This window comes from Giraffa tippelskirchi, chromosome 14 (genome assembly GCF_054371585.1).
Source record: "Giraffa tippelskirchi isolate mGirTip1 chromosome 14, T2T-mGirTip1v1.2.pri, whole genome shotgun sequence".
NCBI classification, from domain to species: Eukaryota; Metazoa; Chordata; class Mammalia; order Artiodactyla; family Giraffidae; genus Giraffa; species Giraffa tippelskirchi.
The window spans coordinates 52,068,940-52,094,956 of NC_137288.1; the positions used below are offsets into that span (position 1 = coordinate 52,068,940).

The 26,017-nt window shown below is 44.2% G+C and overlaps 1 protein-coding gene across 3 annotated transcripts in view; it reads right to left on the reverse strand.

Moving 5' to 3' along the window:
• LAMA1 (laminin subunit alpha 1) overlaps positions 1–26,017 on the reverse strand; it is a 123,607-nt gene that overhangs the window by 52,429 nt on the left and 45,161 nt on the right. For all 3 annotated transcript variants that reach the window (XR_014075013.1, XM_081563138.1, XM_081563139.1), the window contains exons 6-23: positions 25,098–25,187; positions 23,941–24,058; positions 22,060–22,238; positions 20,907–21,012; positions 18,816–18,976; positions 17,947–18,087; positions 16,731–16,904; positions 15,020–15,121; positions 12,770–12,981; positions 11,880–11,991; positions 9,879–9,989; positions 8,378–8,505; positions 7,294–7,380; positions 6,423–6,634; positions 2,621–2,727; positions 1,866–2,043; positions 1,109–1,245; positions 190–426 (exon numbers count right to left, since the gene is read on the reverse strand). Coding sequence is in view for 2 of the 3 variants with exons in the window: in XM_081563138.1 (XP_081419264.1) it covers positions 190–426; positions 1,109–1,245; positions 1,866–2,043; positions 2,621–2,727; positions 6,423–6,634; positions 7,294–7,380; positions 8,378–8,505; positions 9,879–9,989; positions 11,880–11,991; positions 12,770–12,981; positions 15,020–15,121; positions 16,731–16,904; positions 17,947–18,087; positions 18,816–18,976; positions 20,907–21,012; positions 22,060–22,238; positions 23,941–24,058; positions 25,098–25,187 (2,592 nt within the window). In the remaining variant the exon portion in view is untranslated. The remainder of the gene's footprint in view (positions 1–189; positions 427–1,108; positions 1,246–1,865; positions 2,044–2,620; positions 2,728–6,422; positions 6,635–7,293; positions 7,381–8,377; positions 8,506–9,878; positions 9,990–11,879; positions 11,992–12,769; positions 12,982–15,019; positions 15,122–16,730; positions 16,905–17,946; positions 18,088–18,815; positions 18,977–20,906; positions 21,013–22,059; positions 22,239–23,940; positions 24,059–25,097; positions 25,188–26,017) is intronic.

Genomic DNA, 26,017 nt, shown 5'->3' on the forward strand with positions numbered 1-26,017 from the left:
ACAAATTCCATCTAAAGCATCATCCATCACTCTAGAAGAGTACGCACAGAATTTAACCTCAGACCCAGAAGGCAGTGCGGATTCATTAAGAGAAGCATCTAGAAGCCAGGTGCTTATTTAAATAGTGAAAGCCCCTAAGTCATGATGACAAGTGAGAGGGTAGAAAGGAAGTGGGGTTGAGGCCAGTACCTTGCAAGAGCAGGCTCCGGTCTCCTGGGCACAGCTGCAGAGACCCTGCTCCTGGTCACAGGCGTTGGCCAGGGTCCCCCTTGGGTCACAGGCACAGGCCACGCAGTCAGGGAAGCCTTTGTACCCTGGGGAGCACTGGTCGCAGGTCCGTCCACCAAATGCAGGCTTGCACTGGCAATGGCCAGTGACGACATCACACTGCTGGCTGGCTGACCCCACACTACTGCAATTACAGGACTGGAAGAGAAAACAGTGAAATAAGTCAAACGGTAGCTTTTACATCTTCATAATGTGTACATACGGGGACGACAGGCAACCTGGAGAAATCATACAAGCAAACAGACCTCTCTCACTACTGCTTTTTGGACTCACAACACAAGCCATCAAGAGACAGGACCCACATTGCTGGACATCGTCGAACCCCTGCATGCTGGGCCACAGTTGTGGACTGAAAATCAATCTACTTAGTAGGTCAAAGCAGTCCAGCAAAATCATGTTAGAAGACGAGTGATGTTCCTTCTGTTTTCAAAATGCAAACTCTAACAAACAAAAGTAACACAGAAAAATAGAACCGCTGAAGACTGGACATTTGTGCCCCACCCCAGGAGAGCACTTTATGTCCTTCTCCTGGAAGATAGCATATACTGCAGAATATATTTAAAAGGCAGTAAAATAAAATTTTGATTTTACTAACCTATCAATTTCTCAAAGGTAGGCTCTTGAAGAAAATTTAGAATATTGTGTTTTAAGGATGTCACTTCTTCCACTTTGATTCCTACCATAGGTGCTGAGTTATGACTAGAAACCATTAAGCTACTCAACAGGTTAAAATTAAGCACATAGATAAAAGAAAAAGAATGCAACCTGACACAGCAAAGTAATTCTCAGTTGGGAAAACATGCAGGTGACAAGTGCACACCTGGCATCCGAGCTCTAGGTCGTGGCCCCAGTGTCTGTCTGCACACTCCTCGCACGCTGCACCCCGAGTGTGAGGCGGGCACACACACTCCCCGGTCTCTGGGTCACAGGCGTTCTGGGTGTGAGCACAGTCGCAGGCTACGAGAGAGATATGGGGTCTTGTTAGGGATCAGGACCATCGGGTCAAGCAAAGGAGTCGGAGATGCTGCTGCTGCAGAGTGTCTGCCTGTGTTAATAATCTCAACCACTCCTGCAGTTCCTGAAGAGACCTCATGATCCCCAAGACCCCACCATGTCTCATGAGAGGCGGAGGCTCCTCCTTGTTGAAGAGAGGCTATTGCATGAGAGACGATCAGCAGGCAGTGGAGAAGCAGAGAGAAGGCCGGGCAAAGCCTCCACAGGTGGGGAGAACAGACAGCTAATGCTTACTGAGCCTCTGTGTGCCAGTCGCTGCACTCTAAGTACCACCTTGACAGTAACTCCTGGATGGAATCTAATCGGCTTCTCCATGTTACAGATGAAGAGACCGAAGCTATGGAAAGTCATTAGTCTAAGCTCACATAGTTAGTTAGTTCAGCCTGACCAAGCCTTATGGACTTTCCAGAACAGGGATCAGGAGACAGAAAAAAAGGGTTGAAATCCTACATGTTGAGAAAAACATAGAGGAACTTAACAGAATTAGTCCGAAGTCAAAGGAGAGTGCAAAGAAAAGTTTAGGCATTACAGGGCAGTCTGAAATGCTGAATCCCAGCACTTACGCGTACAGCTGCCGTCCCGGTAGGAATAGAAACCACGGGCACACCTGTCGCACTTCTCCCCGGCCACACCTGGGACGCAGAGACACTGGCCTTCCGCTGTGCAGTCATCTGACAGGGAGCCGGCACTGCAGTTACAGGGCAGGCACCCGAGCCCCGTGTCCAGCCCGTAGTAGCCAAACTGTTTCATGGGGGCAGAGCAGAGGAAGACAGAACAGATTTTAGTCAGTGACTAGTACCTACTCGATGGCCATGGGTTTGGGTGGACTCACCATGAGTTGGTGATGGACAGGGAGGCCTGGCGTGCTGCAGTTCATGGGGTTGCAAAGAGTCGGATACGACTGAGCAACTGAACTGACTGACTGACTGAGTACCTACTAGCCACCGACTCAGTGGACATGAGTTTGAGCAAACTCCGGGAGATAGTGGAGGACAGAGGAGTCTAGCATGCTGCTGTCCATGGGGTGGCAGAGTCGGACATGACTTAGGGACTGAATGACAAAAACAAAAGTACCTACTAGAACATTTCCCAAATCAGCACCTGCATGTGTCACAAGCTCACAAAGGACTCGTGACATCATCCCACCGCCCTGGGAACTGATACACACTCTCCAGACGGGGGTGCACAGCTGCTCCCACCACCGTGCTGCAGGCACCCACTCTTTCTGGCAGTCGTGATCCCATTTCATCTGAACCAGTTCCAGACGTCAGCACTGACACACACATGAATTGTACGCGAGGACCTAGAGGCATCTTACCAAGCACTGGTCACACCGCTGTCCGGTCACGTGCGGTTTGCAGTCACAGAGTCCAGTTTCCAGGTGGCAGACGGCAGAAAGGGAGCCTTGGCCATGACATTCACAGGCTAATGCACACAGAAGACGTATTTGTGCCTATTTCTGGATATGGCTCTTATATAATCCTTTAATCCCCAAAGAAGAAATCTTACACTTTCATGTTGCAAATCGGAAAATGAAAACAAAATGATTGCTTTGCAACAACTTTAAAAATTTACTCTTTTTCTGAGTGAGCCAAAATAAGGTTGGGGGAAGGAACCATCACAGAGGAAAAAAAGGTACTGAAACTATTAAGGTAATAATCTGCAAATGAGCTTAACCAATTTCATGAATTCCTTGAAATTTTTAAAATGAGCTGCCAATGTATAGCAACCAACCTTCATAAAAAAACATGCAAAGATTTCAAAAGCGATTTAGCCATTTGCTCATTCCAATCATATATAAATATTTTAAGTTGAGTTATAGCCATGTAGTGCATCGGAGAAGGAAATGGCAACCCACTCCAGTGTTCTTGCCTGGAGAATCCCAGGGACAGGGGAGCCTGGTGGGCCGCTGTCTATGGGGTCGCACAGAGTCGGACACGACTGAAGCGACTTAGCAGCAGCAGCAGCAGCATAGCCATGTAGATAACTAATATTATAGTTCACAATTTAATGATATATTTCTCATTCTAAGACCTGAGTCCTTTGACTCAGGCCTTCAGGCCTGAGGTTTCAGATTCATTTCCAGCCAGAATATTGATGTTTAAAGCTACAAAGCCCCTCACCTTCCCAAAGTGATGCAATTTAACAAGCCCAAGAAAGGTTTAATTGATATTCATACCACAGCTGTCAACATGCACTTCATTTAAAATTTGTAATATGTTCACTAACAAGATATCCCAGGATGTGTACTATTTAGGAATGCTTGGGCTTAGAAAATGCACACTCTCAGATGGCATAATCATGTAAGAAAAACGTCACAAAATATCTCAGGTCCAAGCACACTGTGTGTGGCAGGCTTTGCAGGGCATACACCCGTCAGCTTGTGTCTGTCACGTTACAGTCAAAATGTAAAATAAATGAATTAACCTTCATAACAAACACAGAAGGGGAGCACTAACATTTTTCTATTTGGTGAAAAATCTATTTTTCTATTTGGTGAGAAATCTAAGACTTAGAAAGATGATATAATTTACCATAGATCACACAGCTATGCCAGGTTGGATGTACATAAAGTAAAACGTGATGGAAAACTTGTAAATGTGTTTGAACAACTTGGGTGTATGAATCCACTTCTTCAACACTAAATTTTATGTAACCTAAATGTAGATCAAGTATTTCTGATGAAAATTTAGCATCCTTATTATTGTTGTTGTTTAGTCACTAAGTCGTGTCAGACTCTTTTGCAACCCCACGGACTGTAGCCCACCAGGCTCCTTTGTCCATGGGATTTCCTAGGCAAGAATACTGGAGTGGGCTGTCATTTCCTTCTCCAGGGATCTTCCCTACCAAGGGATTGAACCCGGGTCTCTTGTGCCTCCTGCTTTGCAGGCTGATTCTTTACCACTGAGTCACTTGGGAAGCCCATACTAATTAGGATGGGCTATAAAAGATGCACTGAATTTTGAAGACTCATTATTAAAAAAAAAAGAAAGCAATCATCTCATTAACATTTTGAAAACTTGATTACATGATAAAATAACACTTTCTATATATTGAGTTAAATACAATGTGTTATTAAAATGTATTTCATCTATTTCTTTATACTTTTTAAAAGGTGGCTACTAGAAAATTTTCAATTACACATATGGCTTGCATTTCTATCTGACACTATTGATACAGAAAAATAATAAAAATGATTGCTCTTATTGCTAGCAATTATAATTGCTACCATTAATTTACTGTCTAGAACTTTAAATTTGTTATTCCATTTATTTTTCAGAAAGGCCTAAGTGTACACATATAATTATGTCCATTTTACACATTAGGAAATAGCATCTAGGAGAGGTTAGTAAATTTGCCTAATATCACATGGCTGCTTGGTGATCATGTAACCCTGGAGGCTACCCTGTGTTACTCAGAACCTAAAACCCTGAATCCACACATGTGCTTCCCTGCTACATCATCCTGTATAGCTCCCAACTAGACTTGGGATTTTCAAGTCTGATAAAGTTCCAACTCCCATCACAATACTTAGCATAGTGCCTGGGAAGTAACAGACATGCAATAAACGACAAATGAACTATCATCAAGGTTTGCGATGAGCATGAAAAGAAAAGCCATGAGAATGGTAAAGGCATTCTGTAACCTTTGAAGCTTTACACAATTACAGGTTATCATAATTATGATAATTATCATGTCCTATGATAATCAATCAAGATGCTGAACATCAGGTTCACAGGCCCAGGGCGATTAACACCTTGTTCATCTCTTGTGCTCCTAGGGCAGCATCTTTTCTGTATCACTGGCTCCCTCTTGTGTCTCTACATTGTAATAGCATAGTAGGGCTTCAGCATTTACAGGAAATCATCAAAAAGGTGATATCATCAAAAGGGGCTTCCCTGGTGGCTCAGATGGTAAAGAGTCTGTCTGCAGTGCGGAAGACCGGGGTTCAATCCCTGAGTCAGGAAGATCCCCTGGTGAAGGAAATGGCAACCTGCTTCAGTATTCTCGTCTGGAAAATCCCATGGATGGAGGAGCCTAGCAGGCTACAGTCCATGGGCGTGCAGAGTCGGACACGACTGAGCAACTTCACTACCAAAAAGGTAGCGCTAGTGGTAAAGAACCTGCCTGCCAATGCAGGTGACATAAGAGACACAGGTTCGATCCCTGTGTGGGGAGGATCCCCTGGAGGAGGGCATGGCAACCCACTCCAGTATTCTTGCCTGGAGAATCCGATGGACAGACAGAGCCTGGAGGGCTACAGTCTACAGGGTCACAAAGAGTCAGACATGACTGAAACAACTTAGCACACATGCATCAAAATAACGTATCACTGCAATTTTTACTCTTTCATTCCTTTTTCAAGAACTGTGCAAAAAATAAAATTGAGAGCTGTATCAGCCCTAAGGCTACAAGTTTGTCATCCTGGGAATTTGAAATTTGCTTTTCTCAGTAATTGATTCTGCATGGTCTGTCATTTCAAGGGTCTGAGCTGAGCCCTGGAGAGTGACGTGGAGTCAGCAGTTCAGGCAAAGACCACTGAGATGTGCCAACTTGGGGGCTAGGGTCTCCCCATTTCCGACTCCACATGTTGAAATCCCATCTATCTCAAGAAGCCCTTAGCATCTACCTGACAAGGAGGACAGGCTTCCTTCACCTCCTTGGTCCCTGGGAGCAGTGCCAGCATTCTGTGGAGTACCACTTCCTCCTGAAACAGGAGGCTGTGTGTTTTCTAGGCCACTTGACCTCCATCTGGAGTAACTGATCGAGCTAACCCAGAGCAGATGGGGTCAAGTGACCTCCTGGGCTGAGCACTGTTTGATGGTAGGTAGATGGATGGAGGGGTTTCCCCAGTGGCTCAGGGGTAAATAATCCACTTGCCAATGTAGGAGACTCAAGTTCAATCCCTGGGTCAAGAAGATTCCCTGAAGGAGGAACTGGCAACCCACTCCAGTATTCTTGCCTGAGAAATCCATGGACAGAGGAGCCTTGGTGGGCTACAGTCCATGGGGTCAAAAAAGAGTCCGACATGACTTAGCGACTGAGCATGACTATGAGATGAATGGAGTCTTCACAAGGTGGTAAGCAGTGGACCCGACTGCAACAGCGCACACACTCACCACGGCAGTTCTTCGCGGTCACCGCGTCCCCGTAGAAACCATCAGCACACCTCTCACAGTGGGGGCCGTCAGTGTTCCCAAGGCATCGCAGGCATTCTCCGGTGACGGAATCACAGCTCCCAGGCTCCAAGGGGTCGACGTTGCCGCTGCAGTTACATGGGACGCAGGAGTCTCCGGGCACTGTTGGGTTTCCATAGTAACCGTCTGCACATCTGTATAAAAGATGGAGACAGAGATGCGCACAAATGCAATTACTGTAGACTGTATCCCACCATCCAGGGACTCTCTGAGTGGTTAATCAATCAGACTGACTCTTTACCTAAGATTTACCGTGAGAGGAACACGGCTCCCAGTTCAGGCATTCACAGATCCTATCACTCATTGTGACGCATGGGGAGTGCGTCCAAATAAGCCAATAATCTCCTGGGACAGGCTCCGGACCCGGGCAACTCGACCCACATCCCACCACTCAGGGAGGCCACCTCCCATGGAGACCAGCCAGACTTGGCACCAAGACTCACACGGGAAAGACAGCCCCTGGCCTCCAGGCGCCAGGAGACACTTATATCAAACCAGCTCTCACTTGTGGAATTATCCAGAGTAAAAGGACATTCAAATGTGTGAACAGATGTACGAACTCCTGGCTGTTTCCCATTGCTACTGATGAGAACTCGGGTTAGCTCAGAGAGATCAAAGTATTCTCATGGACTTTCAACATTAATTTTTTAATTGATCGACCGGATTCTCTCTCTGAGTCTATAAAATAATAATTACATATCAAAAACTATAAAGCCACACTTAACTACACATTTAAAAACGAACACAGGATTCATTGTAAACATTTTTGGAAACCAGCTGAGTGAAGGAGTACCTCTCACACCAATCCCCCGTGTATCCCGGGGCACACTGGTCACACACCACTTCGTCCCCATCATCCAGGTGGCAGGTGGGGCTGAAACTGACAAAACAGCAGAGATGAATGCAGTTCTCCAGTGGATGGTGCAGAACTCCTAAATATTAAAATGCTTGGCTCCCACCACTCTTGTCCTTACACACCTTCACTGGATCCTCCCTCCTTAGCCCAGAAATGAAGACCCCCAGTTACACAGCCCACCCAGTGGGCACCAGACACTCCCTGCTTGTCCCTTGGCCTGGGCTGCGATTCTCCCCACTCTGTCTGGGCTCACAGGCTCACCCTTAATGCCTTCCTCAGCGGTCTCCTCCAGGAGCCCGGCTCTGATGCTCAAGCCAAGTTCCTCTCCTCCAGACCCTGGGGCTGGGCTGCCTGCCTCAGAGCTGCCCACACTGGCCAAGAGCAAGTTCACTTCCAATTTCCTCTCCTCCTTCAAGTCTCAGATTGAGAGGTTCCTCAGGGCATTGCCCCTGGTAGATGCCCCCTGCACAGTGGATATACTTCCCCTGTCCTCATGATCACACAATGGATGCCATGGAGCTGGCAGCCACGGCTGAACAGCCTAATGCTCAGGACACCTACCATGATACCGAGCACGTACCAGGCACTCAATAAAGATTTGTTGAATCAACTTAATGGATTCAGTTCATTCCCAATGAGTCTCATATTTACATATTTTGGTCATTAGCTCAAACACTCCTGAAGCCCAGGAACAAGTTTTATTCATATCCGCGTCCCCTCTACTTCCTAGCCCACTGGTAGGCACATAACACTGAAGGAAGTGATGATCAACATTAGACCAAGAGGAAAAAAGGCAGGCAAATGTCCTTGCCACCACACAACTTGCCTTGTATTCTTCAATACGTCAAACTTTTTTTTAAAAGACAGAGTCTTTTCCTCCATCTCGAGTCCCAATTAACTACCATGGGGCAAATTCACACTCTCACTGCACACAGGTCTTGCTCTGAAGACATCAGTGTGGGTCTGGATGGGGACTCTGGCCACTCAGGGCAGGACTGGCTGGTGGAGGAGCCGGGCTTACTTGTTGGAGGCCGTGGAGAGCGGGCAAGCGCAGGGCTGGCAGTCCCCGGGGGTCCCTCTGGAAGGCAGCCCATAGAAGCCAGGCAGGCAGCGCTCGCAGTGGTCCCCGGTGGCGTTGTGCTGACATGCCTAGGACACACGTGTGCAAAGGCTTGTCTTTGGCCCAGTAAGTGAGCCTCAGAGTTACCCACAAACAACTTGCAGTCCAAGCAGAAAACAAAGGCAAAACACTAAAACAAGTCACCAGAGACACTCCTATATGAGGAGAGGCTGCCTGTTTCCAGACTGGCTGATAAAATCTTTTAATTTGTGAAAACAGGAAGCAAGACAGCTTTCACTTCCAACCACTATACTCGGTCTCCTCTGCAGTAACAAAATGCAGTAACAAAAAAGCTGCTCTCAGATCCTGGACGGCGGAGGGTGCAGGAAGTGGACCCCCCAGCCCAAGTGTGGGCAGAGGCCTCCAAACCCGAAAAGAAGAGGGAGAGAGCTTTAAAAGGAGCAACAACCTCATCAAGCAATGGGAAGCTGAGCTTGAGGAACTGATTGTGGAAAGACTGAGTCTGCGTGCAAGCCATGCTTCCACGCCACCCTACAGACATTTCACTTATAGAGAACAAAGACACGGACAAAGAGCTAAATGAAAGCTGTCCTTCCAGAGAAACAGAAAAATGAGGCTCCAGAGAGAATAAGCAATGGGCGGCACCATGCCGAGGTCTTCCCCATGGGTCTGATCATTAAATTTTCCCTGCCCTGCTGCTCAATCAATCTCTTAGGGAAAAAGCATGAACCTCCCCGTGTTGTGCGGGTGAATAGGGTTCGGCTGATTACCATACACATTCATTCCGTCTCTGAGTGGTGAATCCATTAGAGCCCAGGAGTGTGGCCTGGCTCCCAGGCACAAGAGCCTAAAAGAATTCCTGACTGAAGTTAAAAAACAAGTCTTGCCCTGTATCTGCCCCAAAGTTCATTCTCAAGATTAACCACGTATTTGTTAAGCCCTGTTTCAACTCCTACTGCATGAAAGAGGGACTTGTTTGCAGAGTTCATTTGCTAACAATGATGAAGCATTATATATTGCACAAATGAGTGAGATTATCAGATATCTTATTATTCCTCTTACGAGAAACTATGTAATATAATGTTAAAATCTACTAGCATTTAAAAGATCTGATCTTTTTTGTTTAATCAGTGGACGTTTTCTACCTTTATGTTACTTTTTAGTCTTGTGAAGTAAATCATTACTCATTGTCCTAAGAAAAAACCTGCAGTGAAATGATACCTCCCTTTTCTATTATTACCAAAGCAACTTTTCTTCAAAAAAAAAGAAAAGAAATAAAAAGCAGGAAATAGTCTATGTCTTGAACTTAAACCTCCAGATTTCCTTTGGGGTTCACAAAGGCAGGGATGCTCCCTGTGGAGGAAGCATTTTTTAAAAAATCACTTCTGAGTAGAGCCAGGGCTTCAGGGTGGGGGAGGGGCACATGAGGTCTCAGACTCACAACGCAAACACCATGAACATCACACTCAGCTGCATGGCCGTGGCATTCACAGGGCTGACAGATTCCTCCGAAAAGTATTCCATCCACGCGGTAATAGCCAGGGACACAGGACTGCAGAAGAAGGACAGGTAACCATGCAGGTGAAGGTAACTTTTTATGCAAAATGCAAATCATCTTTTTCCAAATATGTTAGAAACCAAAACCGCTCAGTCTTCCATGAACAGAAAGCTTATTTTTTTGCCCAAACATGCCATAAAATGCACTCATATGATGCATACGATTCAATGATTTTTTTTTCAGTAAATTTACTGAGTGGTGCAACTACCAACATAATCCAGTTCCTTATATGTTTAAAGGCAGAAACATGCACGCAACAACTTAATAGCCATTCAGTAAGCCAGCGTACATCATAGGAGTTTTCCACTGCAACATGCTTAGAAATCAATGTAATAGTCATTTAACCAGTATTTCAATGGGGAGGATATTTTTCCCTCTACTATTTTTATTTTGCTTAAAATTTATAAAATGTTGCCCTCATAGTGTTAAATGCACATCTGTGTCAAATAGCATCAGTTTAATAAAACAAATGTTACAGGTGAGCTTCCCTTGGTCTTCGTGCTGGTCTGACAACTTGGAGGTTCAGGGACAAGAGTCCCCTAGACACTGTACTTCATGTCATCCTCCTGGCGACCCTGAGAAATTGACTCTCTATTTGACAGACATGCAGTCTGAAACATGAAGCATTAGCTGTGGTCCTCGGTGCTCATACAATGATTCAACGCCAGGTGTGCACACCTGCAAGACCCTATCCACAGGCTGCCCAGGGCGACAACAGACAAGAAACGCATCCAGAGTGCAGACTGGGGAATGATTAATTTGAGGCTGGCACACTCCCTTGGGGCCCTGGCACGAGGGGGTGTGGGTTTGTTTTCTATTGTTCTAAGGATTCTTAGAGAGTATTTCATTATGGTAATAACGTATAATGCCTTCATTCACGCCGACCTTGGGAATGTCCCCTATCACCTCCCGCAGCCATGCTCCCCTGGGGACAGCAGGCTTCTCTACAGATGGGCATTGAGCAGGCAGCCGCCTGGGGGTCTGTGTGGCAGCTACAGGGCTCCCCCAAATTCCATTCTCAGTGAACAGCTGCCTGATTCTTTAGTCAGCTTCTGAGCAAGAGTTGGATTACAGAATGAGTTCTGCTTGACACAAACCCTGACAAAGACTTGAGCTTCCTGTTCCTGCCTGAGCAACATCCCACACACACCCACACTTTTGCTCCAAAGCCACACCCACACCAGCACTTGCCCTCCAAAGCCCCACCCACACCAGCACTTTTCCTGACTATGTGATGTGGAGCCCATGTAGCACAGCCGGGGGCCATCAAAGGTCTCCACACAGGGCTGACTTGGCTAAAGCTTTCCAGATCAAGTGTTGGTAACTAGTAAATGTTCAAATACAATCGAAGTTTGATCCTCCTTAGGAATGCAAATATGGCTTGGGTGCTGCAACTTTCCTATTGACTAAGCCAGACAGTGACACCTACTGAGAGTATTATTGACTAAGCCAGACAGTGACACCTACTGAGGGTATTCCCAGGGGCTTCAGAGAAATCAGATTTATTTTTTTTTAATTTTTTTAAAGATTTTTTTTGATGTGGGCCATTTTTAAAGTCTTTATTGAATTTGTTACAATATTGGTTCTGTTTGTTTTTTTTTTTTTGGCTGTGAAGCAGGCAGAATCTTAGCTCCCTGACCAGGGATCGAACCTCCACCTGCTGTGTTGATAGACAAAGTCTTAACCAGTGGGCAGCCAAAGAAATCCCTAGATTTCTTTAAACGATGTGTTCCCTATATTCCAAGATCCCTCAAAAGTCTGAAACTTAGAAACACTGGGTTTCCAAAATTAAAATTCAAACGGACATCATGACATTACCTTCAACGCATTTTTTCCCCATAGGAAGGAGAAAAGGAAGCAGACAGGAAGGAGGAGGAGGATTACCTCACAGGAGATGCCCGCATAGCCCTGGGGACATTCGCAGTGCTCCACCTCCGTGGCCAGGGACAGGTCTATGACATTAGGGCTGGCCACGTCCAGAGAGACAGAATCCAACCTACCAACAGACAAACAGATGGGGCCCATTACACAACTTAACACACTTGCACGCAGCATCCAAAACCTTAAAGAAGACGAATTCCTAAAAAAGGTTTAATTCAAACAAAATGATTTTTTTTTTTAATTAAAAAGGTGAGTGTGTTGTAAGTAATGAGAGATTTTCACAACAGAACATTTTCTGGGAGCTGGAAATTAGCCCCTGGAAATGCCTTTGAAATTTGGAAAAAGATGAGCTCCTGCCCAACACAGCAGAGGCAAGGCTCCGTGGGGCCCCTTCCGAAGAATGAACTTCAGAAGAACAAGCCCAGGCAGCTGAACTCTCTGGGTGTGCCGTGATCTTTAGTTTGCTTTAGCCATATTCTTTGTGCACTCTCTTACTGGCATTGCCAGAAACAGACCTTCTTGAAGTAACAAAATGACTAAGGCTGAACTCACGAGCTGTGAAAATCTAAGACCATTAACATCAAGAGGGTGAAAACTAGGTGCAACATTGCTGGTAACTGTCCCCTCATTTCTCAGAAAACCACCCTGATAGTTTCTGATCCTGACACCAAGTCTATTTCCGACTAGATACATTGGTCATGGACAATTCTTCTTACACTTGTGATAAAATTATAGTGATAAAAAATAATTCCAAGACAGTTCCATTAACTGTGTCCTTACAATAATCAAGTATATTCAACTTAAAATACATAATGCACAAAATAGACAATTCATAAACTATACAGTACAAAAGGCAAGACCACAGTAAGTTTTCCCTCCTTTCCAGTACACACCTGTAAAGAGCTGTCTTGGCAGAGTTGTAGTTGGCTCTGATCAAGAGATGGGTCACATTGGCGAGGACGGTCATCAGCTGGTCGCGATCTATCTCCCTCTTGCTCTTGAAATCTCGGAAGTTCTCTGGCAGCAGTCTAACCACGTTCAAGTACTCTTCGTATGGCTGCAACAGCAGGCCCTCAGCCTGGGTGCTTAAAGTGATTCCATTTCCCTAACATTTAAAAAAAAAAAAAAAGGAGGAAATAGATTGATGATTCATTTTCACAATCAAACACGAAAAGCAAATTTTGCATTCAGCCACCTGGCTTTTCATGTTTTGGCCAAACGTGTAATGATGTCTGTGTGACCCTTTGTCCAGAAGGATCAGAGAAGAGATGTTTCACTGTGTTCCTCTCAGAGGAATTTGGATAAGTCTAAAGACTGTGCCTCTGCTAATCTCAGAAAAGAGACAAAGGCAAGCACTAGCCCAGGTTTTCCTCAAAGCAACCAATCGGATACCCCTCATCTTTTTTTAAATTGAAGTACAGTTGATTTACAATGTTTTAGGGGTATAGCAAAGGCCAAGGCCTTGCTGGGTTTTTTGTTTTGTTTTGTTGCAATTTTTATTGGAATATAGTATCTTAACTCATTTCTGGACACAAATATGTAATAAACTTCCTGATTTCTAGCAACATAAGAAAAAACCCATTAAAAACCCACAAGTTCTATTCATTGTCAGCCATTGCTAGCATTCTGTCACTAGAGAATACACACCAATATCTGGTATGTTGCAAGCTTTCAAGATAGCCTGGATTTTAAAAGTCAGTCCATTAGTTGTATCTGATGGTTGTAGATTTGTCTCCTAGTTCACTTTGTGTCAGGAGCTAAAACTGTGAACCTAACTTTCTCTTATTGGTAGGTAATAACTGAAAATAAATATTTAATTTTCATGCTCACTTCTTAAAAGTTGTAAAAGGAATCAAGTAGGAGCCCATTTATCATCACATGTTTTCTGACCTATGTGTGTACCCCCAAGGGTAATGTTCATATTTCATTTTTTCACAACCTTAGGTTTTGTTTATATGGGATGTTTGTTAAACTAGTCTGTCAAATAACAATTAGGAGAATACCTATTTTAATTAGAAAATATAATTTTTGTAAAATGAATTTCAAGGACCGACATGACAATTAGCATTTCTTTTAGGAAACCCCATGTGACTCAGATAGTAAAGAATCTACCTGCAGTACAGGAGACCTGGGTTCGATCCCTGGGTTGGGAAGACCCCCTGGAGGAGGGCGTGGTGACCCGCTCCAGTATTCTTGCCTGGAGAATCCCCATGGACAGGGGGCCTGGTGGGCTACAGTCCATGGGGTCCCAAAGAATCGGACACGACTGAGCAACTAAGCACATAGTTGCTTTACAATGTTGTGTTAGTTTCTGCTGCACAGCAAAGTGAATCAGCTATACGTATACATAGATCCCCTCTCTTTTTGGATTTCCTTCAGGTCACCACCGGAGAAGGCAATGGCACCCCACTCCAGTACTCTTGCCTGGGAAATCCCATAGATGGAGGAGCCTGGTAGGCTACAGTCCATGGGGTCGCTAAGAGTCGGACACGACTGAGTGACTTCACTTTCACTTTTCCCTTTCATGCACTGGAGAAGGCGATGGCAACCCACTCCAGTATTCTTGCCTGGAGAATCCCAGGGATGGCGGAGCCTGGTTGGCTGCCGTCTATGGGGTCGCACAGTCGGACACGACTGAAGCGACTTAGCAGCAGCAGCAGCAGCAGGTCCCCACAGAGCCCTGAGAAGAGTTCCCTGTGCTGTGCAGTAGGTTCTCATCAGTTATGTTTCTTTTTGAGATGGGAGTGAGGACAGGGATGGAGGGGACAGAGGGGATGTAAAAATAACGACACATCTCCGGTCCCCACACTCAGATACTGTGCTGCCTGGTCGGGAAGGACACGACCGGAGCGGCAGAGGGGCTCCAAGGCCGATCAGGAAGTCCCCATATGGAGGAAAACCTTCTCCCTTAAGAACGTGAATGTGACAACTCCACTACAGGATAAAGGGAAGGGCTACAAGGCGGCCCCCGGGCAATTCTGGAAGTTCTAGTCTCGGGGGACCTGAGAGGCAGATCACTGCTAAAAGCCCTCCTGGCCCTGAGCTCCTTGAGACATCACACCCCCTCTGAGACACTTTCAGTCATCAAACTGACCCCCCACGAAGCCCTCTCAGCTCTAACACAGCAACAAGAAAGCAGTCACCTTAATGATGACGTCGGCGTGAGACAGGGGGTCACCGTTCACTGCTTCTGCTGGGACCTCGTAGGACACCGTGTACTTCAGGAATCCACCAAAGGCCGTCAGCTGGAACCATGAAGGGACAGTGAGCACCGAGAGGAGGGAGCAGAGCGCGTGGTCAGAGGACACGGTGGCTAGGACTCATCTGGAAACTGCTAGGCTGCGACGCGTCCCCGAGGCCCCAGCACGTAAGGACTTCACATTAAAGGCAGTGGACAGGAAGCATATTATACAAATCTTCTGTTTAACTGACATCACCAAATGCAGGATATTGTTTAAATGCACAGAAAATGCACTCTTTCTTAGAGCTAATGAGGTAAATTACTATGAACTTCTGCTAGCCCAACAATAGACCTTTATTTCATGGAAGAACTGCAGCGGGTGGGGACTTTGCCCCAGGACTATAGTCTCAACATTGGGTCTCATCACCCTGCTTGTGGGAGGATGACAGACACATGTGTGATCAGCCAAAGGAAGGACTAAAGGTTTTCTCTGACCCCATATCCTTTAACGTAAAAGAGAGATTTTCTTTCTGCCAGCTATGTTACAACAACACAATGTTCAGAAGCCAATTTTTGCACCATAAAAAAATTGGAGAGGTGATCCCCAGACCCACAAACTATTGAATTTTGGTGATAAGACCTTATTCTAAACAGAAAACGACTTTTAAGACTGTAATTTGGTGGGGAAAAGCAATCGTTTTCAAAAAATAAACACTACTTAAACATACACAAAACAGCTATAAAATTTAAAATGCAACCATCAAATTAACTAGAAATGGACTATGGTATGAGACCTACACCATGACTTAAACCAAAGGCGAGGCTAAGGCGAGCAGGGAGCCACAGCCATTGAGGGATAGTCCACTGAATATATTTTCAGATCAGAATCTGGAGAAGGTGCACGATTGGTAAAGAGGGATGGGATCATGTCACAGAAGGGAGAGGTTAAATCATATCAATCAAATTCCCACTTTGTAGAATCCCCTTTGAGCGTTTTCCTACAATGGAAAGGATGCTATCTGTTCTTAAACATGAACTTCACGTGAGCAACAATCATGAGAAAGAAGCAGGGGGTCCCCTGCACACCCTTTCTAGGAGTGCTCTATACACCTGGTAAGACAGGTATGGGCTTCCCAGATGGCTCAGTGGTAAGAACCCGCCTGCCAAAGCAGGAGATGCAGGAGACACAGGTTCAATCCCTGGGTCGGGAACGTTCTCTGGAGAAGGAAATGGCAACCACTCTGGTATTCTTGCCTAGAAAATCCCATGGACAGAGGAGCCTAGCAGGCTACGATCCATGGGGTCACAGAGAAGCAGACATGACTGAGCACAAAATTGGTACAGGGCTGACTCCACAGAGCAGGGATGCAAGGGACCTTCACAAAGGCCTGGGTGACCCAGGAGCCCAGAGCAAGGCAGAAAATCTGTATGGGAGAAGGCGACAGGCTTCCTCTACCTACCAGGGGCCTACCATGGTGCCAGGAAGGACACAAGTTCATATTTTAATGATGCAGTCAAGTCAAGCAGGGATAAAAAGCCCGTGGGAGTCAGGTGGGAGTAAACGCTATGTGATATTCTGCCAAACACCCAAGAAAATGAGACTACGTGAAAGGCCAACTGAAGTTCCTCCCTAACGTGCCCAAGATCCCTGCCTCAGACACCGTCACAAGTACCTTGTTTCCCAGGTAGGCCTCCGGGGCCGCCCAATAGTACTGGGAGGTCAGCCTCTGCTCCACTGCCGAGTTGTTGATGCTGATCTGGTGACGTCCACCCAGTGCATCCTGCTGGGGCCGGATCTGGTTGGAACTGACCAAGTCGGTGACCAGCCACCCGGACATATCTCTCACCTTCAAAAAGATCCAAGAATTTCATATCTGTGGATCCCTTTGGGTTTCCCTCAGTCCAGTGCTAGCATCTTCACAGTGAAGGGGCAGACCCAGAGAGCTCAGCCAGGATGGAGTTCACACACCATGGCTTCTACTCATCAAAGGACCCGGAAAACCTAAGAATGAGCCACACGTCCCCCAAACCCAGGTCAATTAGAAGCAAATAGATGAGCAAAACTGTACAGATCATGGATATGTATCTTAGATAAAAAAAAATAGCAAAGAACTCAATAAACGCACTGAATAAAACATCTCTGGCTAATGCAGACTTCTTCATTGCTGTCCCCTGCTTCTTAGCCAAATGCCAAAAACTGTATAAAGCCTCCAGATCCTATCCTCCCAATCTGTCACCTATGTAGAGATGACAGGAGACCACCCACAGGAACACTTCCCCCTCCTCAAGTATTGACCAGAATCCCCCCTCCCCAGGCACTAGCAAGGAGAGAGAAGGAAGGTCAGGGAAGAGCCCTAAGCTCCAGCCAGCATGCTGTCCTCTCTAGAAACCAACCTCCCAGACTCTCCGTTCCCCAAACAGCTAGGGCACCCTGCCTGTCCTCGTAATCTCTGTGCCACTTGCCATGCTCCCACCTTCACCAGCTTCTGTGAGCTAGAAAATTCTGCATGTCCCCATGTCCGCTGGGCTTCCTGGCCTGAGATTTCACTCCACCAGTGTTTTCCCACAGAAGAAATTTATTCAGGATGCATTCTATAGTGTCGTAGCCAGCTACTGCTTCCACAGGAAGATGTACGAGGGGACAAACACATGATCTAGAAACTTTAGTGATACTTGGGTTATTCTTGCCTGTAGAATGCCATGGACTGATGAGCCTGGTGGACTACAGTCCATGCGGTTGGAAAGCGTCAGACACAACTGAGCGACTAACACTTTTACTTTCACTTGGTAAGTGGGCAGCCTTGGATTCATGCTGCTGAAAGCGCTGTTGCAGACAAGACAGCCCCATGCCCCCTAACACAGCTCCCAGCTTTCGGAAGGTGCCCCCACCTGACTGACGGGCCAGGAGAGGCTTTCACAAACATCAGAGACGCCGAAGCAGAAGCACTCAGAGCAGCCCTGGGGGTTCCTTTCCTCCAAGTTATAAAATCCTGGCTTGCAGCGATCACAGTGACTCCCCTCAACATTCTCCTGCAAGTGGGGTGAAAAATTAGCTTTTGAAACCAATAGATGGACAAAATAAAATGACATGAACATGACACATAGTGCTGGAGAAGACTCTTGAGAGTCTCTTGGACAGTAAGGAGATCAAACCAGTCAATCCTAAAGGAAATCAACTCTGAATATTCATTGGAAGGGCTGATGCTGAAGCTGAAGCTCCAATACCTTGGCCACCTGACACGAAGAGCCATCTCATTGGAAAAGACCCTGATGCTGGGAAAGATGGAAGGCAAAAGGAGAAGAGGGTGGCAGAGGATGAGCTTGTTAGGTAGCATCACTGACTCGATAGACATGAATTCGGGAAAACTCCAGGAGATAGTGGAGGACAGGGAAGCCTGGTGTGCCACATGGGGTCAGAAAGAGTCGAACACGACTGAACAACTGAACAACAATAACAAACAAGACATTAGCAGGAAACATGTCTGGCGACCCAGAAACACAGGTAAACAAATAGACAGATGCAAAGCCTCATGATGTCACAGCTTCCAGATAGTCTGAAATATTATCATCTGATTTTGTACTCAAGATGGAGGCGAAGGATCTAGAGCTTGCTTGTTATATTGAAATGGCTTTTTCGTATCATTTTGTCTTAAATCTTCTATGTTTGCCAATCTTTCAAGTACTTGAAAATCTGAAGAGGACGTTATAATTGTTCATCTTGTAAATGAATGCTCAAGATTATTTTCTGTCATACGTACCTTACAGAGACAAGACTCAGAGCAGGGTTCCTCATTCATGCTGCCAGCTGGGTTGCAGTCACAGGACACACACTCTGGGTAACCCTTATAGCCAAATTGGCAGCGATCACATTTTTCTCCTGCATAACCTTCCTTGCATGGACACTGACCTGGCCACTTCCCTGCAAAGAAAAGTGGAAAAATGATCCAATAGGAAAGTAAAAGGGGTTTAAAGCAGGAGTCAGCCAACTATTTCTGTAAAAGGCCAGAGAGTACATACTGTGGGCTTTTTGGCCAGTCTCTGTTGCAACTATTCAACTCAGCCCATATGGCTTGAAGGCAGCCACAGATGATATATAAACAGAGGGAAACAGCTCTGCTCCAATAAAACTTTGTTTATAAAGACAGTCTTGCCAGATATGGCCCACAGAACATAGTTGACAACCCCTAGTTTAAAGAAAGAAAGATGGAAAACACATGCAACTGTAAAATGATGCAGTAGTCTTTGAAAACCATTCAGTTCCTCCTTGAAAGGCTAAGCACAGAGTAGCCATAAGATCTAGAGATGCCACTCTGAAGTATCTAGCCAAGAAAAATGGAAACATATGTCTTCCCCAGGACTTTTATACAAAGGCTCGTAGCAGCATTATTCGTAACAGCCAAAAAGTCAAAACAACTCAAATATTCATCTACTAATGAGTGAATAAGTTAAACGCACATACAATGGAGTATTATACAGAAAGAAAAAAGGAATGAAGTATTGACACCTGCTACTACAGGGATGAAACTTGAAAACAGTATGATCAGTGAAAGAAGCCAGTCACTAAAGACCACATATTCTATGCTTTTATTTCTATGAAATGACCAGAATAAGTAAATCTCTAGAAAGAAAGTAGCTCAGTGGTTGCCTAGAGCTGGGGCAGGGGCAGGGGAAGGGTGAAGGGAAACAGGCAGTGAAACTGCCAATGGGTAGGGGGGCTTCTTTACAGGGTGATGGAAATATTCCAATATTGGATTGTGGTGATGGCAGTACTCATGAATATTCCGAAACAATGGACTGTACACTTTAAATGGGTGTACTGTATGCTAGTCAATTATATCAGGAAATTCTTTAAAAAAAAAAAGCACAGAAGCCAGTGGTGGAGGGTGATGAGCACTGTCTTTTGCTTTTAATGCCAGCTTCGAAAATTGTAGACCCTTGGCCAAGTTTCTCAAGTGCTCTGAGATACAGTTTCCTTGCCTGTGGAGTAGGTAAAATAATTTTTGCTTGCTATGATTAAAAATCAAAATGATGTATATTTTTCAGTGAACCCAATCAAAAGTAACTGTCATCATCAGCATCATCTTATCGTGGGTTGCAGGTAAGAATCACTAGTTCCTGTAATTCACCATCCCCCCTCCGCAAACAGCAGGTCCCACAGTGAGCACATCCTTCCCTGCTGATCAATATCCACTTCCACTGCCAGCGACTAAGCACCAGAGGGGGTGGCAGGGGTCTCTGAGCAGATAGAACCTATTCAGGGGACTCTGGCATTTGCACATCCATTTGCCAGTTTTGGAAATGGAAAGAATACTGACATTTACAAGGTTACCTGGAGGATTTGCTTGTGTTGTAGGAGGATGTATGCTTAAGCCTCTGCCTGTCTTCTGAGAGCTAAATGCAGTGATTGCTATTTACTGTTCCACATATGACTTGAAACAGAGCCTCATTTCTTCTTTCATCAAAAGCTCAATTAACCTCTCAAATGTCATTTCGTCACCTTGACATCACCATCTCCACCCCTCCCTTCCTCAAATCCATCATGATTGGTAATTTTGCTTTATGCCCAGGGCACCGAGACCTGGCTTTATGTTATTCATGGACTTGTTCATTTAGTGTCTGTCTGTGAGCAGAGACCTTGGTCAACTGTTCAACTATATATATATTTTTATATATGTTCCCAGGTCCTAAAAAACTGCCTGGCACATAGTGGTAGGTGCTTCATAAATATCTGGTGAGCAAAACATCAAGAGAATCATCACCAAATTATTACACAATGGTAACAGTCTTGCTAGGTGCAAATCTTACACACACATACACATCGATTACGAGCACAGAAATGAATCAAGTACCTCTGTGTAAGTCAGAGTGAAGGTCATCCTTAATACAGACAGAACTGAGGGACCCCAGAGGGTCACAGTCACAGGGGCGACAAGGGTTGTCCTCATAAGGAGACACCTGAAAGGCAGAGGTTGTCCTAGATTATCTTGCTAGAAATAACAGCAATCTTAGCATTAACACTGAAAATAACATCAATGATAGTGTTAACTTTTCATCCCAGATGTGACTATCACCATGATTTTGTGTACCCAGGGTGTGTAGGTCAAGCCAGAAAATACCAAACATCCTTTTGATGGCGACAGCTGCTGGCATCATTAACAAAAAGTCCTCCTCTCCCATTATCACAGCTCCCAGGCCTCCTAGCTCTGCTGTGACATGGAGTTATTTAGAAGCATCTCCTATAACCCCCCCACCATGGGATTCCCATGTTAGCTACATGTCGAGTGAGAAGTGAGCACTTTCTTTGAGCAGGAGACAGCTGCTCCAGTTACTGGCTGACCCTCCGCGTGAACACTGAGTATCACAAAACTCCGAGAGGATGCAGCCAGGGGGCTCTGAATTCAAGTTAAGTAGCAGTGACCAAACATCCTACTCTGAGCCAGAAAAGAGGGCAATGGAGCAGGATATCTATACTGAAGAACACTACAAGCTAAAAAAACAAAGATTAAGTGGCAGGTATTCCCAGGGCAACTGCCAGTAGAAGGACAGAAGAAAAATCATGAGTCAAAGTCTAAGAAAGGTCCTAAGAACTGGAATCCTTATAATTACATGCACATACCCCTTACTAGCATTCCAATAAAGGGATTCTGAACCAGAAAACAAAATAAGTGAGAAATGGTCAGGACCCAAAACCTTCGTTATCTTCATAGCTGGTTGCCTGTAACTCTATTTCAACCCTTTAATTAGTGATTGATTTTATAGTTAATTGTTGGGCATATCTGTCTCCCCAATCAAGTTTTAAGTTCCTCGAAAACAAATGGTTTCTTTTTCACCTTTGTATGCCTTCAATTGCTTGGATTATAAAAGACTCCCCAATAAATATTCAGTCAAAAAGAGAATACAGACAAATGTTATAGAAGGAAATGTCTCCAGTGCTGGGGTTGTGTGTGGTGGTCTGAGGCTCTTTCCTACCAGAAAGCTGGGTGACAGCCAAGGCGCTCTTACCCCATGGGGTCTGTAATATCCATCCACACAGTTTTCACAGTTGATACCCATGGTGTTCTGCAGGCAGCCAATGCAAACCCCTCCTCCTCTCAACTGTCCGGCAATATTCAGGCTTCTCCTCTGATTGGCCACATCTTCATCATAGTAACAGTCTTTGGCTTTATTGTGGCAATTGCATTCTAGGAGAATATTTTCACATCTCAGTTAATATAGATGCCATGGTCTAGATAAACACAAGCGTTCCCTCCCTAAGTAAGTTTTGAAGAAAGTGAAAGTCGCTCAGTTGTCTTTGACTCTTTGCGACCCTATGGACTATAGAGTCCATGGAATTCTCCGGGCCAGAATACTGGAGTGGGTAGCCTTCCCTTCTCCAGGGGGTCTTCCCAACCCAGGGATCGAACCCAGGTCTCCTGCATTGCAGGCAGATTCTTTACCAGCGGAACCACCAGGGAAGCCCAAGAATACTGGAGTGAGTAGCCTGTCCCTTCTCCAGCGGATCTTCCCGACCCAGGAATCGAACCGGGGTCTCCGGCATTGCAGGCAGATTCTTTGCCAGCTGAGCTACCAGGCGAGCCTGACTGTAAGTTAAAACTATAGAGTAAGTCATTTTAGTAGGACACGGGCCACCTTCTGGAGGCGTTGGGGAATAGCTATGTGAATTATAAGTTTGCACACCCACCCACTGGATCCATCAATCTCTTTCCTGGGATCACATTCTGCAGACGCACCTGCTAACCTGTCAGGTGAATCACTGTACCACTGCTTGTGTTAAAAGAAGACTTGCTGTTGTTGTTCAGTCGCTAAGTCCTGTGTGAGTCTTTGTGACCTGCATAGACTGCAACATACCAGGCTACTCTGCTCTTCACTGTCTCCTGGGGTTTGCTCAAATTGTCCATTGAATCGGTGAGGTTATCTAATCATCTCTGATAGCAAGCAAAATACTACAGGTAGGTAGATGTTTTGATAACGTTACATCCATATAATGGAGCCCAATGAAACTATTTTTTTTAATTAATTCATTAATTTGGATGCACCAGGTCTTAGTTGTGGCATGTAGGATCTAGTTTCCTGATTGGGGTTTGAACCTGAGCCCCCAGCATCGGGAGTGCAGAGTCTTTTCCACTGGACCAGCAGGGAAATTCCCCCGTGCAACTGTTTTTAAAGCAGCATTTCATACCATTAATATGGAAAGATATTCTTTAAAATATATTGTTAAATAAAAAAGCAATGCACAGATTGACATGCACATAACATTAGATTCTATGCACATATTGTGTAAGGTGTAGGAACGTGTTAACATGCTTTACTTGCATAAACATTTCAGAAAGAAACTACCAGGAAATAATACAAAGTGGGAAGGGTGGAGATATAAATATATAAATATGCTTTTATATATTGTAGATAGTGGAACCTTGTGAATATATTGCCTATTTAAAATCTAAATCCAATTTAATAAAGAATAAATGAATACATGGTAAGGGCAGTCATAGATAAATAGTAAATCATAATGATATACTAGGTCTCAATCCTTCATGTCTTATGACAGTAGTCTGCAGCTTTGGGAATTACTTGAATAACTAAGGAAACCATTTTATTGTTTCTCAGTTGCTAAGTCGTGTCTTGACTCTTTGTGACCCCACGGACTACAACATGTCAGGCTGCCCTGTCCTTCACCACTTCCCTGGGTTTGCTCATGTCCATTGAGTCGGTGATACAATTCAACTATCTCATCCTCTGTCACCCTCTTCTCCTCCTGCCCTCAATCTTTCCCAGCATCAGGGTCTTTTCCAAACCATTACACACTACAAATATGAAGTCACTGTAAACTGAAGCAGACGAAGGGGGAAGACTTCACATCCCTGTACCTCTGAGCGGCCTCACCTTCACACGTGTTCCCGGAAGAAACAGTGCCAGGTCTCCAAGGCTGCTGGTGGTACCCAGGGCAGCATCGATTGCATCTGTCCCCACATGTGTTATGCTCACACAGACACTGGAATTTCTAGATGATAAGGAACATAAAACTGCATCTGAAAATTGACCTGCATGCTTTTCTTAAGTTTATTTCAAGAAAAATTCATCATAGTCAAATACATAGCAAGGGTTTACAGTTGAGGATATATGGTGACATATAAGCAAATTGGTATTTCATTTTTAAAGCTAAAAATAAACAGATAACCTGGTTACATGTAGAACTGAGAAGAAATAAAACAAACTAACATGGGTTAACTGACAAAAACTTTTCAAAAGAGATATGTTGACTTGAAAGGTTTGGAAGCTCCTATGAGTAACTTTCTTTTTTAAAAAAAAATATTTATTTTGGTTGCATCAGTTCTTAGTTGCAGAATTCGGTATCTAGTTCCCTGACCAGGGATCAAACCTGGGCTCCCTACATTGGGAGCACAGAATCTTACCCACTGGACCACCAGAGAAGTCCCTGAATAACTTTCTTGATATTCATCTCTATATTTTTCAGCACTAATAAGAGAATAATCTTATTCAGGAGTTAAATTATAACAAAGATTGGGAAAAAATAAAAAGTAATTCCATGCAAGTTGTTTAAGAGAAGAAGAAAAGATAAGGTCCTCTTCTTCACTTAATATGATGCTAAAACAGGAAAACTTTGTTTTATCTTGATTTAGCATCACAGAAAGGAAAGAGGAGGGGACTCTTAAAAAAATAAGCATAATTCCTAACTGCACATGATTTTCACTTACTATCTTACAGAAAAGAGCTTTAAAATTGAAAAGGCCACTGGATTGGACACTATTTTACAGTTTAAGGTTAAAATGGCAAATATTATGTTATATTTTTTTTTACAACAAAAAAAATTCCTACAAAGATTTAATTAAAATGTATTCTTCAACCAAAGCAAAATTAAATTGTCTTTAAAAACTTAAACCAGTTAAATTATCTGAAAAGTTCTTTTTTCGTGGCATGATTTTATAACTTTCAACACTTGCCTTAAATAAAAAGTGCAATGCCAACATTATAGCTACAACTTCTGAAGTTTTAGTAAAATGTGAAATACTACTACTCACCTTTGTAGCTTCATCCCATGGGCAGCTACTAGCATGGCCATAACATATACACATTCCTCCAACAGAAATGTCTTTTATTGAATAGTAATACTAAGGAAAAAGAAAGTTACAAAAAAAAATTAAAACCTCTTCTATTTCAGTGCAAAGAAAATGTTGACATGCAAACAAATAACTCAGTTGCTATCAGTAATCAAAAACACACATATACCTTTTAAATCATATTTCATGCATAAATAAAATATTTATGTTCAATTAAAGTAAATAATGTTCAAATTAGCTCATCAATAGAAACGAAAGGAGTTGAAAAAGAATTTCTCAACTTGGCTGCATCATAAACTGAGGCAGTCATATTCGAAACCCAGGCTACTGAAAACTCTAAAAATATTCCTAAATTGAATATAGCCCTATATAAACTACCCACTCCAGTATTCTGGCCCAGAGAATTCCATGGACTGTATAGTCCATAGGGTTGCAAAGAGTCATACGTGACTGAGTGACTTTCACATTTTCACTATAAAAAGAGGATAACTCATTACCAAGTAGGCTTATCCCAGGGGTGCAGAGTTAATTTAACATATAAACATCAATAAATGCAAATCACCATATTAACAGAATAAAGGAGAAAAACTAAGATCCTTTCATTAGATGCAGAAAAAGCATTTTAAAGAAGGCAACACCATCATTCAAAAAACTCAGCAAACCAGAAGCAGAAGCAAGCTTCTTCAGTCTAATGAAGGTGTGTCTATGGAAAACCTGGGTCTAACAGTGGAAGGTTAAGCACTTTCCTCCTAAAATCAGCTCTCACCATTTCTAGTCAACATTTTATTCTCCCATACGGTGCCAGTCAGTTCAATAATGCAAGAAAAAGGAAGTCAAAGGCAAATAGAGGGTATAGTAAGACTGAACTGTCATTATTTGTA